The sequence below is a fragment of the Mesoplodon densirostris genome, chromosome 6 (assembly GCF_025265405.1).
Source record: "Mesoplodon densirostris isolate mMesDen1 chromosome 6, mMesDen1 primary haplotype, whole genome shotgun sequence".
NCBI classification, from domain to species: Eukaryota; Metazoa; Chordata; class Mammalia; order Artiodactyla; family Ziphiidae; genus Mesoplodon; species Mesoplodon densirostris.
In genome coordinates this window covers 8392390-8405009 of record NC_082666.1, presented here as the reverse complement: position 1 = coordinate 8405009, position 12620 = coordinate 8392390, and the positions used below count along the sequence as shown (strand labels likewise).

The 12620-nt window shown below is 57.9% G+C and overlaps 1 protein-coding gene across 7 annotated transcripts; it reads left to right on the top strand.

Annotated features, from left to right (window-relative positions):
* Positions 1–2420: 2420 nt before the first annotated feature.
* Positions 2421–12003, top strand: SLC2A8 (solute carrier family 2 member 8). Of its 7 annotated transcripts, XM_060101621.1 has the most exons (11): positions 2421–2550; positions 2639–2804; positions 3055–3261; positions 4931–5030; positions 6688–6887; positions 7589–7732; positions 7832–7940; positions 8679–8852; positions 9229–9374; positions 9696–9797; positions 10933–11010. In XM_060101621.1, exons 1-10 carry the CDS (start codon positions 2495–2497, stop codon positions 9765–9767), a joined length of 1374 nt encoding a protein of 457 aa, XP_059957604.1. In that variant the 5' UTR covers positions 2421–2494; the 3' UTR covers positions 9768–9797; positions 10933–11010. The 7 variants fall into 7 exon arrangements, with proteins under 7 accessions (XP_059957604.1, XP_059957603.1, XP_059957601.1 ...); XM_060101620.1 differs by lacking the exon at positions 9696–9797 and having other exon boundaries at positions 2642–2804; positions 10933–12003; XM_060101618.1 differs by lacking the exon at positions 9696–9797 and having other exon boundaries at positions 10933–12003.
* Positions 12004–12620: the final 617 nt, after the last annotated feature.

Genomic DNA, 12620 nt, shown 5'->3' with positions numbered 1-12620 from the left:
CAGCCTTCCCATTCTTCTGTGTTGTTTTTTTTTTTTTTTTTTTTTTTTTTTTGCGTTACGCGGGCTGCTCATTGCTGTGGCCTCTCCCGTTGCGGAGCACAGGCTCCGGACGCGCAGGTTCAGCGGCCATGGCTCACGGGCCCCGACGCTCCGCGGCATGTGGGATCTTCCCGGACCAGGGCACGAACCCGTGTCCCCTGCATCGGCAGGCGGACTCTCAACCACTGCGCCACCAGGGAAGCCCCTCTTCTGTGTTTTGCTATGCCCTTTTTGTATAAAGGGGGAAAACACCCGATCAACTACATACTGTATCTCAACCTCACCTAAAGTTTTGTGAATTAGATTCTATTATTCTTGCTTTTCAAGTAAGGAAACTGAGGCTCAGAAAGGGGCAGTGATTTGAACCTGTGAGTTCTCTGACCCCAGAGCTGTGCTGTCTCCCCTGTCCACCATATAGAGCCAGGCTGAGTGCCTTGTATCGGTTGAATCTGGCTGGTGTTTTTCGTGTTAAAATACTCTGTAAGCTTCATGAGCTTGTATGTGTGTTTTTCCTGTCATTTTTTTTTTCTGAAGTTTCTTACTTCTCAGCCTGGAATAGAAAAACCAAGGGCTATCTAGACCATTCTTTCAAAGAGATTGGCAGCAAGTGGCACCCCCTGATTTGACAAGAGTCATAGATCTGAGGAGTGGATGTAGAAACGGCAAGAGGTGGGCCCTACTAAACAGACTGATGGTGCTTAGCTTATAAAGGGGGAGCGGGAGGCTGATCTGGCAGCCGTGTCTGCTTACAAAGGCCAAGAAGTGAACACTGCACACTCATGGGGAGGGAGATGACCAGCAAGAGGGCAGGAGCACGTCTGTAGGGATTCATGGCTCAGAGGGCTGGCTGGCCTTAGCTGGGCTCGCTGGATCACCCAGTTTACAGAAGCCTCTCTGCATATCCCTCAGGCTGAATTGCAAAGTAAACCGTCTAAATGCAGCGTTTGCCCCTGAAGTCTGAGGCATCCCTCCTCTCTGCAAACACCAAGTACCCACTGTCTGGAGCAGGAAATCATGTCCATCGCGGGAGGGAGAGAAGTAAACAGGTGATCACAAGCAATGATAAGTGCTAAACATTTATGACTGGAGCACAGATGCTGAGGAAGCACAGAGGGGCGGTTGCCTAAGTCTTGAAAGACAGTACTATCAGGTGACTGCACTAATCATACAGGCTAGCATTTGAGTACCTGGCATGTGCTTGGTCTTTTTATATATTGCCCCTACTCAAAACCCTCCTGCAAGATAGTTAACTGCCATCTCCACTTAGAGATGAGGAAACGGAGGGCCAGAGAGAGATTAGAAGCTAAGCCTATCACTCTCTTAGCCCTGGTTCTTGCCGGAAATACACAGCACTCCACCGCAGTTGCCTGCACCCAGAGAGCGCGGCATACAAACAGTGAGATTCTACAGCGCACTGACTTCATCGTACTCACCTCCAGCAGTGACCTGGGTGCACGCACACAGAGAGGCTGGCTATTAACATCCGCAGGGAACTCAAAATTGGGAGATATTAAGATGAAGATTCCAAAGTCAGGGTTACCTATGAAGTGAGTGGAATTTAACAGGGAGCGTAGAGCTCACTGATTTAAGCCCAGATCAGTCACAGCTATGAGGCATGAGGGACCCCGCCCAACATGGGACCTCAGCACCCGAAGGTCCTGGTCATCGTCGGCAACCTGGGCCTCCCCCCGGCCCACCCCAACCCCGAGTCGTGACGAGCACGGAGGTGGGCTGCGGCGCCAAGGGCCACGCCTCTGCCCCGGCAACGAAGCTGGAGCGCCAGGCTCGGCATCCGAGAGAGTGGGTCAGAACCGTTGTTTGGAGACCTTCCGCCCTGCGGCTCTAAGTGGGCAGAAGTGCCCAGGCCCCAGGGCAGCGGTTAATGCTGAACAGGAACCGCACACCCGACCACGGAGGGGAGTTGCTGCTGCCCAGAGTGGGGGCGGGAAGTTCTGGGCGCGGCCCACGTGCTCGCCTTCGTCCAACTCCTAACCCCATTGGTTGAAGCTAGATTGAGAGGCGGATCCAGGCACAAGTGCAATCCCCGCCCTCCACCCTCATTGGCCGGCTCGGTGTGAGGTATCTATAGGACCCCGCCTCCGAGCTCGCATCACACTCCTATTGGATGGCTGTGTACTCCGGCCCAGCTACAAACTCCGCCCCACCTATACACTGGATAGCTCTGTCCTAGGGGTGGTTCCAGTGCTCGTCGCCTACCGGCTCTTTGCTTCCATTGGTCCGCTTTGACTTCAAGGGCGGCTCCTAGCTCAGAGGCGAACACCGCCTTGCGTTCCCATTGGTTACTCCCATACCCGCCGCCGTTCCGACCCCGCTCCAGAGCCACCACTCACCATTCATTGGCTGGCTCTGGCCTGACAGGCCGGTGCAGGCCGCACTCGCGGGACCCGCGGCAGTACAGGCGTCGGAGCTGACCGGGCAAGCTGTGGCGGCGGACATGACTCCTGGGGACCAGGAGGAGACCCAGCCGCTCCTGCGGCCGCCGGGCGGCAGGTGAGCGGACAGGGGAACCCGAGCCCCGGGGGCGCTGCCCCGCCCCTCCCGCTGCGCCAGGCCCCGCTCACCGACCTCCCCGTCCCAGCAGCGCTCCTCGCAGCCGCCGCGTCTTCCTCGCCGCCTTCGCCGCTGCTCTGGGCCCACTCAGCTTCGGCTTCGCGCTCGGCTACAGCTCCCCGGCCATCCCGAGCCTGCGGCGTGCCGCGCCCCCGGCCCTGCGCCTCGACGATGCCGCCGCCTCCTGGTTCGGGGTGAGGCCTCGGGCTCACCCTCCAGCCCTCCTGGGACCCTCCTTCGCCCACCCTTAAGATGGGCGCCAGGACCCTCCCCCTGCCTGGCTTCGGGCGGGCACTGAGACCCTCCGCCGAGTACGTCCCGGCTCCCCTGCCAGGAGTCGCCCATCCCCTTCCCCCAAGGCCGCTGAGGGTGGGGTAGAGGGCGAGGTTGGGCCGCGGCACCCTCCGGCGCCCCCTCCTCAGCCGGCGGTCGCCCCGCCCCCAGGCCATCGTGACCCTGGGCGCCGCGGCGGGGGGCGTGCTGGGCGGCTGGCTCGTGGACCGCGCTGGGCGCAAGCTGAGCCTCCTGCTCTGCGCCGGGCCCTTCGTGGCCGGCTTCACCGTCATCACCGCGGCTCAGAACGTGTGGATGCTGCTCGGAGGCCGCCTCCTCACCGGCCTGGCCTGCGGCATTGCCTCGCTAGTGGCCCCGGTGAGTGTGTCCCCCAGCCTGGCGCCCTGGGACCCGGGAGAAGGAGCAGACCTGGGGGCCTTGTTTCTCCCTGGCTGCGGCCCCCTGCCTAGCTGGCACCATGCCCCTTCCCTGTTTCGTCTTCCTTACACTCCAACGGGCCTTGGAAATAGCCGCTGTTACTGTCCTTGGTTACAGATGAAGTGAGCTTAAGAAACCTGAAGTCCTTTGTTTAGGCACAGCTAGTCAGTGGTGAAGCTATTACTGTAGCCCAGGATGGTGCCACTTAACAAGCTCTCTCTTTTGCTCTACAAATAAGATGGCATCTGTAGATGGTCAACAGAAGCCTCACAGTATGGCTCAGATCCCCCCTTTGTCATTCAGACCACTGACTACAGTTTAGCAGGAAAATCCTGTTCTGGTTTGTCCCCAGGGGCAAAGCCTGCTGGGACCTGCCCTCCCCTTCACTGCTCAGGAACCTGACCTCCAGCCACTTCCCCTGCTTCTCTCTCACCACCTCCTGACTCAGCACTGCCCAGGCTGCCTTTGGAGCGGGACATCTGGGTGAAATCCTGGCTCTGCCACTTACCAGGGCAGAGCACGTCTCTGCGTCTGTAAAATGGGAATAATAGCATCACCTCGTGCTGTGGTTGTGAGGCTTCAGTGAGACCCTGCACATACAGCCCTGGCCCTGGCATGGCCTGTGGAAGGACTTTGGACCCTGGCAGCTGGGATGGTGACCCATGAACTGCCGCTGGTCATGAGTTTGGATGATCAACCACCCACACCCTAACCTGGTCAAGATGGAGAGCAGTAGCTCAGAATCCATCCCTTTGTACCTACCACTCATTTCAACTGCATTTGCTGGGTAACAGGCAGCAGCTAGGTTGGATTTTATATTCTGGAGGGTTTTTTTTACTGGGCAAAAACACACCTGTCGGGGCTTCCCTGGTGGTGCAGTGGTTGAGAGTCCGCCTGCCGATGCAGGGGACACGGGTTCGTGCCCCGGTCCGGGAGGATCCCACATGCCGCAGAGCGGCTGGGCCCGTGAGCCATGGCTGCTGAGCCTGTGTGTCCAGAGCCTGTGCTCCGCAATGGGAGAGGCCACAACAGTGAGAGGCCCGCGTACCGCAAAAAAGCAAAACAAAACAAAACAAAACACACCTGTCTTAGACATGGGCATAAGGTATGGAATAACCTAGAAGCATGGGCAAGGGCTTTCTGGCTCCTGAGCCCAGAGGATGCCGTGGCAGTCACTGATAGCAACTGAGGTGAAGAGTTCCTGCTTTCACTCCAAGGGCACCACTCAAAGTACGGTCCTTGGACCAGCAGCCTGGGTGTCACATGGAGTTGGTTAGAAAGGCAGAATCTTGGACCACCGCACAGCTATTGCATCAGGATTTGCATTCTGTCAAGGGTATACATACAATAAATGAAAGGTTGAAAAGCCCTTCTCGCCCCCGCCCCACACACATAGCAGCCACTTCTATACCCTTTCAACACCTGCTGCAGATCACTTGGTGGGGGCAGGGAGGTATGCGGAGGGCTCTGCTGACCAGGGCCTGCAGTTAGGAGCCCGCTGGGCCTGCAGCTGCCCCAGTTGAGGCTCTCCTCAGCTCTGAATGGTTGAGACTTTCCAGTTTTAAGAACTCTTCGACCCCAAGTAAAATCCCATCTTAATTACCAACAGGTCTATATCTCCGAAATTGCCTACCCCGAAGTACGGGGGCTGCTCGGCTCGTGTGTGCAGCTGATGGTCGTCATAGGCATCCTCCTAGCCTATCTGGCAGGTATAGTTTTCGTGTTATCTCTCTTGATAGCTGTTAATGGCTTCGTGGCTATTTTACGGATATAGAAACTGAAGTTCAGAGAGGTCAAGGGATTTGCCTGAGGTCACACAGCCACTGCCCAAGATGCCAGGTTCCCAGACCACCTCCCTGAGACCCTGGGTCATGTGGGTCTTGGGACAAAGTTCTGGGGAGAGCTGGAGAAGGTGATGTCCTCATCTTCCCAGAGCAGAAGCGCATTCCAGGAGTGCGGGGAGGGCTGACTGGTTAGGTCAGTACCTCGCTGTGTGGTGGCAAACTAGGGTCCTGGGGGTGGAGGGGGCACTCCAGAGTCTTTAGCCTAAGAGCTTGGAGGACCCAAGCCTGTCTCCCTCAGAATCAGTACTGGATTTGCAGCCTGAAGGAGGCAGGTTCCAGGGGACCCGAGGGTCAGAGCTGGGGCCAGCATGAGGAAGCTTCCAGAGGCAGACTGGAACTGAGCTGGGATAGAAAGAGGGCAGGCTTCACATCTGACAGTCCCAGGTTAGGGGAATCTGCCCGTTACTAGCTGTGTGACCTTGGCGTAGTTACACTGCCCCTGGGAGCCTCAATTTCCCTGTCTTTAAGTGGAGATAATCCTACCTAGTCCGAGACTGTTGAGGGATTAAGTGACACCGTGAAAAGTGCCTGGCAGCAGGTCCCAAATGAGAATTGTCAAGGAATGGCCTGAGAACCGTTGTGGGGGGTGGGGGGGCTTTGGGCCTGACGGGCTGTGGCAGGGCCTGGGGCACGTGCCCTCTGGTTCTTCAGAGTAGCTGACATGCGGGTCCGTGGTCTTTCATTTTTACCCACTTACCCTCCTGAGTCTCATTCAGAGTCCTGCCAGCAGTCTAGCTGCCTTGCGGGGCCAGCAGTATGCCAAAGCCCCTGCACAGACACTGACGTTCGGGACAGACATGTGGGTCACACCCGTAGAATTTCCTCCAGGTCATCATAATCTGCACTTTCATTGATCAATTTCTGTGAGTTTTTTGTTTTGTTTTGTTTTGTTTTTTGTTTTTGTTTTTTTTTGCTGTACGCGGGCCTCTCACTGCTGTGGCCTCTCCCGTTGCGGAGCACAGGCTCCGGACACACAGGCTCCGCGGCCATGGCTCGCGGGCCCAGCCGCTCCGCGGCATGTGGGATCTTCCGGGATAGGGGCACGAACCCGTGTCCCCTGCATCGGCAGGCGGACTCTCAACCACTGCGCCACCAGGGAAGCCCTCTGTGAGTTTTGATTGACTGGTTTTCAGTGAAAAGTCTCCCCCAAGTCTGTCCCTCTTCCTCTCCGGAGGCGCCAGCCTGGCCTGCTTCTCGGCAGCCTTCCTGAGAGTCTGGATGTAGGAGGACTATGCGTATTTATTCCCCCACTCCTACGTTTTAGACGAATGGTGCCATATACCACGTCAATACAGCAAGCGCCTTTGTTTAATGGCTACATAAATATTCACTGATATACCCCCCATCGTTTCCACAACATTTCACAATAATAATGACAAACCCGAGGGTAGTCATGCAAAGGTACTGAGGTCCCCACCCCTTAAGCTGAGTCCCTGGGGTTGGCGAGGGGGCAGGCACTCCCAGAGAAGGTCCAGGCTGGCTCACCCCAGCTCTGGTGTCTGACCCACCCCGCCCCACCCAGGCTGGGTCCTCAAGTGGCGCTGGCTGGCTGTGCTGGGCTGTGTGCCCCCCTCCTTCATGCTGCTGCTCATGTGCTGCATGCCCGAGACCCCTCGTTACTTGCTGACTCAGCACAAGCGCCAGGAAGCCGTGGCTGCCATGCAGTTCCTGTGGGGCTCCGAGCAGGGCTGGGAAGAGCCCCCTGTCGGGGCTGAGCACCAGGTGAGGGGCTGGGAGCCAGAGCTGGAGGGAGGGGACCATGAGGTATCACCCCTTTGCAGCCAGGGGAGGTCAACACAGTCTGTTGCAAAGGTTGTACACGAACAGTGGCGGTTGGGATCAGGGGTGTTCTCCTGCTCAAGCCCCACTGCTCAGCTGGGCCGCAACCTTGGACATCGCTGGGAAAGCCTGAGCCTTGATCTTCCTGTCCCAGGAAGAGAAAGGCCAGGCCACATCAGAGGAAAATGCAGGTGCAGATTTGAGGACTTAGATTTTTTAAACAGGGAGTTGTCAGGCAGGGGAGAAGACTGAGTCTCTGCCCCTTACCTGCTGTGTGACCTTCCCATCTTTAGCCCTAGTTTCTTCATCTGTAAAGTGGGAGTCATAGCACGTGTCTGGCAGTGGTGGTGAGGGTCAGTGGGGCGTGGGGAGGCGCTTGGCCCAGGCCCCGACCCAAGGCTGGTGGGATTCGGGAACCCTGGGCTCTTTGCTCATAGAACATCTTTGTAGATCCCCCAACAAATCAGGAAGGGACGTGGGGAGGTGAGGATCTTGTCACCTTACAAATCGGAGGCTGAAGTGATGCAGGGACCTGAAGCAGAGGCTCCCTTACTCCACCAGGCCTCAGGACGGTGGCCTCAAAGCTGGGGCGCCCTCGGGACAGGGTAGAGAGAAGCACTGATGCCTGGTCTCCATCTGAGCAGGGCTTCCACTTGGCCCAGCTGCGGCGTCCTGGCGTCTACAAGCCCTTCATCATCGGCATTTCACTGATGGCCTTCCAGCAGCTGTCGGGCATCAACGCTGTCATGTTCTATGCAGAGACCATCTTTGAGGAGGCCAAGTTCAAGGTAAAGAGGCCTCTGCCCCGGCCTGCCTCACCTGGATGCCATATGGGTGGGATCTAGTTCCGGGGTCTTCGCCTGACCCGCCTCGGCCCGTCTCCTCAGGACAGCAGCCTGGCCTCGGTCATCGTGGGGATCATCCAGGTACTGTTCACGGCTGTAGCGGCCCTCGTCATGGACAGAGCCGGGCGCAGGCTGCTCCTGGCCTTGTCAGGTGAGGCACAAGGGTGACGGCTCAGCCCTCTGCAGGTGGGTGGCCCGGCCAGCCTCCCACCACAGGCTGGAGGGTCTTTGCTGAGGTCACCACGTTGAGGGAGGAGGACAATGGCTGAGTGTCCCTGAGAACAAGGCCAAGACTTCAGGAGAGCTCTCACTGAGCACTTGTCTGAGACCAGGCCCGTGCTAACGGCATCGCTGCACCACACCTTAACCTTCACAGTGAACCTACAAGAAGGCGCCATCAGGGCCCAAGGTACGATGAGGAAACTGAGGGCCCGGGCTGAAGTGGCTCAGAAGCTTGTGGTCTTTCTGGGCAAGTGACTACCTGAGCCCGTTTCCCCTCTGTGAAACGGGGGTAACTGTGGGCCATTGTGAGGATCAGGAGATGGTCCGAGTGAGGCTCCTGGTGTTCTGAGCCCCACCAAGCACTTGGTGCTGCTGGGAAAGTGGGTCTGGCCTCTGTGGCTGCTCCTGCTTCCTCAGGCCAGGGAGGTTCTGCTTCCAAGAGCTTCTTGGAGTTTGCTGAGGTTCAAGGTCCAAGCCGGGGCTGGCAGGGCCAGGCCCGGGTGAGTGCAGCCAGGCAGGGCTCTGCTCACTGCCCCTCTCAGAGGCATCCGGGCCACGTTGCTGTGGCCCACAGTGCACTGAGACTCGAGCCCCCCAGTGCCACGTGCCCGGGCCACGGGCCGCCTCCCCCTGCCCTGTCCTGCCCACTGCCGCACTCCGCCTGCAGGTGTGGTCATGGTGTTCAGCACCAGCGCCTTTGGCGCCTACTTCAAGCTGACCCAGGGCGGCCCCAGCAACTCCTCACACGTGGACCTCCTGGCGCCCATCTCCATGGAGCCCGCCGGTAGCGGTGTGGGGCTGGCCTGGCTGGCGGTGGGCAGCATGTGCCTCTTCATCGCCGGTGAGTGGGGGGGCTGAGGGGAGGGTGAGGGGGCCGCCCTGTCACCCCCGGGTTCCTGTGGCTCCCAGTGAGGCCAGGCCTACCCGCCCTCGCCTCTGCGTCTGCAGCTCTGACCGTGTGCCAGGCACCAAGCCGAGCCCGTCTCTGCTCCTCTCACACGACTGCCACGGCAGCCCTCCAAGCAGGCCCCTCCTTGTCCCGTTCCGTAGCAAAGGCCTGATGCATAAGAAGTGAGGACAGTGGCCTAAGACTCCAGGCTGGGATCCCGGCCCCCTCAGGCCACAGCTGGGCAGCCCCGCAAGACTTCAGCCCAGGTGGTCTGCAGCGAGCCGAGGGTCCAGCCCCGTGGGCCCTGACACCTGTCTTGCTCCCGCAGGCTTTGCTGTGGGCTGGGGACCTATCCCCTGGCTCCTCATGTCTGAGATCTTCCCCCTGCACGTCAAGGGCGTGGCCACGGGCGTCTGCGTCCTCACCAACTGGTTCATGGCCTTTCTCGTGACAAAAGAGTTCAGCAGCCTCATGGTGAGTGCGGGCCCCGATGGCCTCCCCCTCACGCAGTAGTCGGCAGAGAAGCGCTTTTCAGAATTTCTCTTGTTGCGAGAGATTTGGGGTCCGTGGCTCTGCATTTAGGCTGAGGCCCAGCATCTTGCGACACCATCTTGGTCAGGGGTGAGGGGGAGCAGACGGGCCAGGGCAGGCGAGAACCCCAGGCTGTGGCCACTCAGGAACCTCCAGGCTGTCCAGGCAGAAGGACAGCAGGGCTGACCTCGTTCCCCATTGGACTCCGGGGACACGGGCTGGAAAGCAGGGCTGTGAGAGAAACTCCGGCTTTGGAGTCAACAGGCCTGGGCTCCGTCCCCATCTTGGCCGCCTCCCTGCTGGGTGACGCTGGGTGTGCTGCTCACCCTTCTCTGAGCCAGCTTCCTGGACTGGAAATGGACAAGGGTAACGTACCTTCCTCTCGGGGTTGATGGGAGCATCAGTTCAGTTCAACACGTTGCCACCTTCTTCTCATGGATGGGCTGACACAGACATGGTCCCTGCCTCAGGGCCTCCCGTCCGATAGGGGGCACCACTCTGGTGCAGACAGTCAAGGCATTTGTTCAGTCATTCGTTCCCCCCCAGGTCTCCTGGTACGTACCATGTCCAGGCCTGTTCAGGGTGCCAGAACGGCAGTGAATGAGATGGACAGGGTCCCCTTTATGACAAGGGCTGGTGTGACAGTGGACAGTGGTGGGAGGATGAAGCACCAGGAGGCCGGGCTGGGGCAGGGGAGGCAGGTCATGAGAGGGGTGGATGCTTGGGGCTGGACCGGCCTCTGTGTAGAGCCTGTGTACCCCGGGGAGCATGTCAGGAAGACCAGAGCAGAGGCCTGGGGGCGGAAATTACTTGCCAGGAGCTTGGAGGGGACAGACAGTCAAGGAGGGGGATGGCACCAAAGGACCTAAGAGTGACCTGCGGGTGTACACTGCTGAGAGGCCAAGAGAAAGACTTCAAGGAGCGGGGGGTGGGGTCACCATGTCCCAGAGGAAGAGGAGCTGAAAGGGAGTGGCCTTCGGTTCTGGCACCTGGGAGGTCACTGAGGCTGGGCTGGGAGAGTGGACTGACTCTGACTGAAAGTCACCGCTCCCTCCCCCCTCCACGCATGGGCCCTGAGTGTCCCCGTGTGTGCACACGCCCCCATCGCCACCTGCTGATAGCTCCCCCATTTCCTCCCGCACCAAGAAGAGACTCCTAAGGCGGCAGGGACCACAGAGGGCAGGGCCAAAGCTGAGTGTAGAGCGGAGATCTGTGGGCCCTGGGGTCAGACACTGGGGGAGGAAGCCCAGCTGTCACTTGATAGCAGGTCTCTGACCTGGGGGCAGTCACTTCGTCATAGTGAGCCTCAGTGTCCCCGCCACACAACTTCCACACCTTGGACAGTGCTCAGCTCAGGCTTCTGGATGGCGGACCCCAGAACCTCCTCCACTCCCCTGAGCCTGGGCAGGGTGGGCCCCGAGTGGGGCCTCGGCTTCTCGGCTGGGGCATGAGGGCTCCTGACCTGCCGCGTCCATGCATGGCCTCTCCACTCTCTTTGCAGGAGGTGCTCAGGCCCTACGGTGCCTTCTGGCTGGCCTCTGCCTTCTGCATCTTCAGTGTCCTTTTCACTCTGGCCTGTGTCCCTGAAACGAAAGGAAAGACTTTGGAGCAAATCACAGCCCATTTTGAGGGGCGATGACAGCCCCTTCCCGTGAGTGGCTGCCCCTCCTAGCTGGACTGGCTTTGGGCCTCGGAGGGGATGGTGCCCGCCTGTGACTCCAAACTGAGCCTCAGCTGCAGCCTGGACGCCCCGCCTGCCCCCAGGGAGTCAGGAGCCAGGACTGTAGCCCCTTGGAGCCTTGTCCTCTGGGGCCCCTCCTTCCTGCCCAGCTCTCTACAGCCCAGTGAAGCACGGGGACAAGGTTCCCAGCCCCTGGGTCCAGTTTCCACTGCTGCCCTGTGACTCGTGCGGAGGGAACATCTCGGAGACGCTTTGTTGTCCTGTGGTCAGTCCTCCACGTGCCGTCTCCATCACGACACAAAAGTGACAACAGAGAAGGGGGACTCTTGGTTCCTGGTTTTCTGGAGAAGATGCTTTTGGAGGCTGGGTGATGGTCATGGTTACTCCTCTCACGTGGCTGCATTATCAGGAAGCAACTTTGCCAAATAAATATTTGACTCAGAAAATCAGGTCATGACCTCTTTGTGTGGGCTGCAGTCCAGAAGGGCATTTTCCTGTGCCTTCCATAAAACTAGGCCTCCCACGAACTGAGTCTTGCCAAGAACATCTATGGATCTGCTTTCTTGTGGTCAGCTAGGCTTGCCTTTGGCACTTGGAGGTCATTCCTGACTCTTTCCTTGGGTTCAGTCCCCTGAATCATTAGTCATCAGATCTTGAGTTCCTCCTGCAAAAAAGAAGCCTCTCTTCATATTAACTTTAATGGAGCCAGAAGTCTTTTACAAATTACTTTTATTGTCTACTGTATAAGTAATACATGTTTATTGCAGGAAAACTGGAAAACACAGATTTATGTCATATAATTATTTTCTATGGCAGTTAACCATCTGCTAGGCACTATCCTAAGCACTTTACAAATAATAACTCCTTTGTTTAGATAAATAATAAAATATTCCCACCTGCACCTTACCAGACAGAACCTCTGTTGAGAATTTCATTCTGTCTTGAAGGATCTCTCCCCCCACATACTTGCTTCCCGGCATCACTGCACAGAAGTGGGACACCCTACTTCCCATTCCGTAACCTGTTTTTATTCACTTCTCAGGCTGTGCAGCCCAGCATGTGCCCACCTTGACATCTTGTATTAAGCTTTGGAATGAGACCGAATGAGACCGGAGACAAGGGGAATGGAAGTGTGGAGTGGTCCAGGGCAGAGCGGTGGGGGAGCGCAGGAGAAGTCGCTTAACTTCCCTAAGCCTCAGTTCATTCATCTGTAAAATGGGCATAATGATGTTATCTCCCTCGTGGGGTTATGAGGATGAAAGGAGATGATCACGTAAAGCATTTAGATCTGAGGATGGCACTGAATAAGTGCTCAATCAGTCTAGTTGCTGGTGGTGGTAAGGCTGTGCAGGTGAGGGTGGGAGGCTGTGGTGGAGACGGGGAGCTGCATGCAAGGCTGGTTGTGAGGCTGCATGTGAAGCTCTAGGGGTGCTTCATAAGGGGATATTTGAAATCTTTACAAGTGTTTCTCTTTATACTCTATTTCCTACCCCACTGCCTCAGCAACC

What these genes read in the sequence shown, in the direction of transcription:
- SLC2A8 (XM_060101618.1), top strand. Translation starts at nt 2,495, where the DNA reads ATGACTCCTGGGGACCAGGAGGAGACCCAGCCGCTCCTGCGGCCGCCG. An exon ending in GCTGCTCCTGGCCTTGTCAG is followed by an intron (nt 7,941 to 8,678) that starts GTGAGGCACAAG and finishes CTCCGCCTGCAG; the next exon opens with GTGTGGTCATGGTGTTCAGC. An exon ending in AAGAGTTCAGCAGCCTCATG is followed by an intron (nt 9,375 to 10,932) that starts GTGAGTGCGGGC and finishes CTCTCTTTGCAG; the next exon opens with GAGGTGCTCAGGCCCTACGG.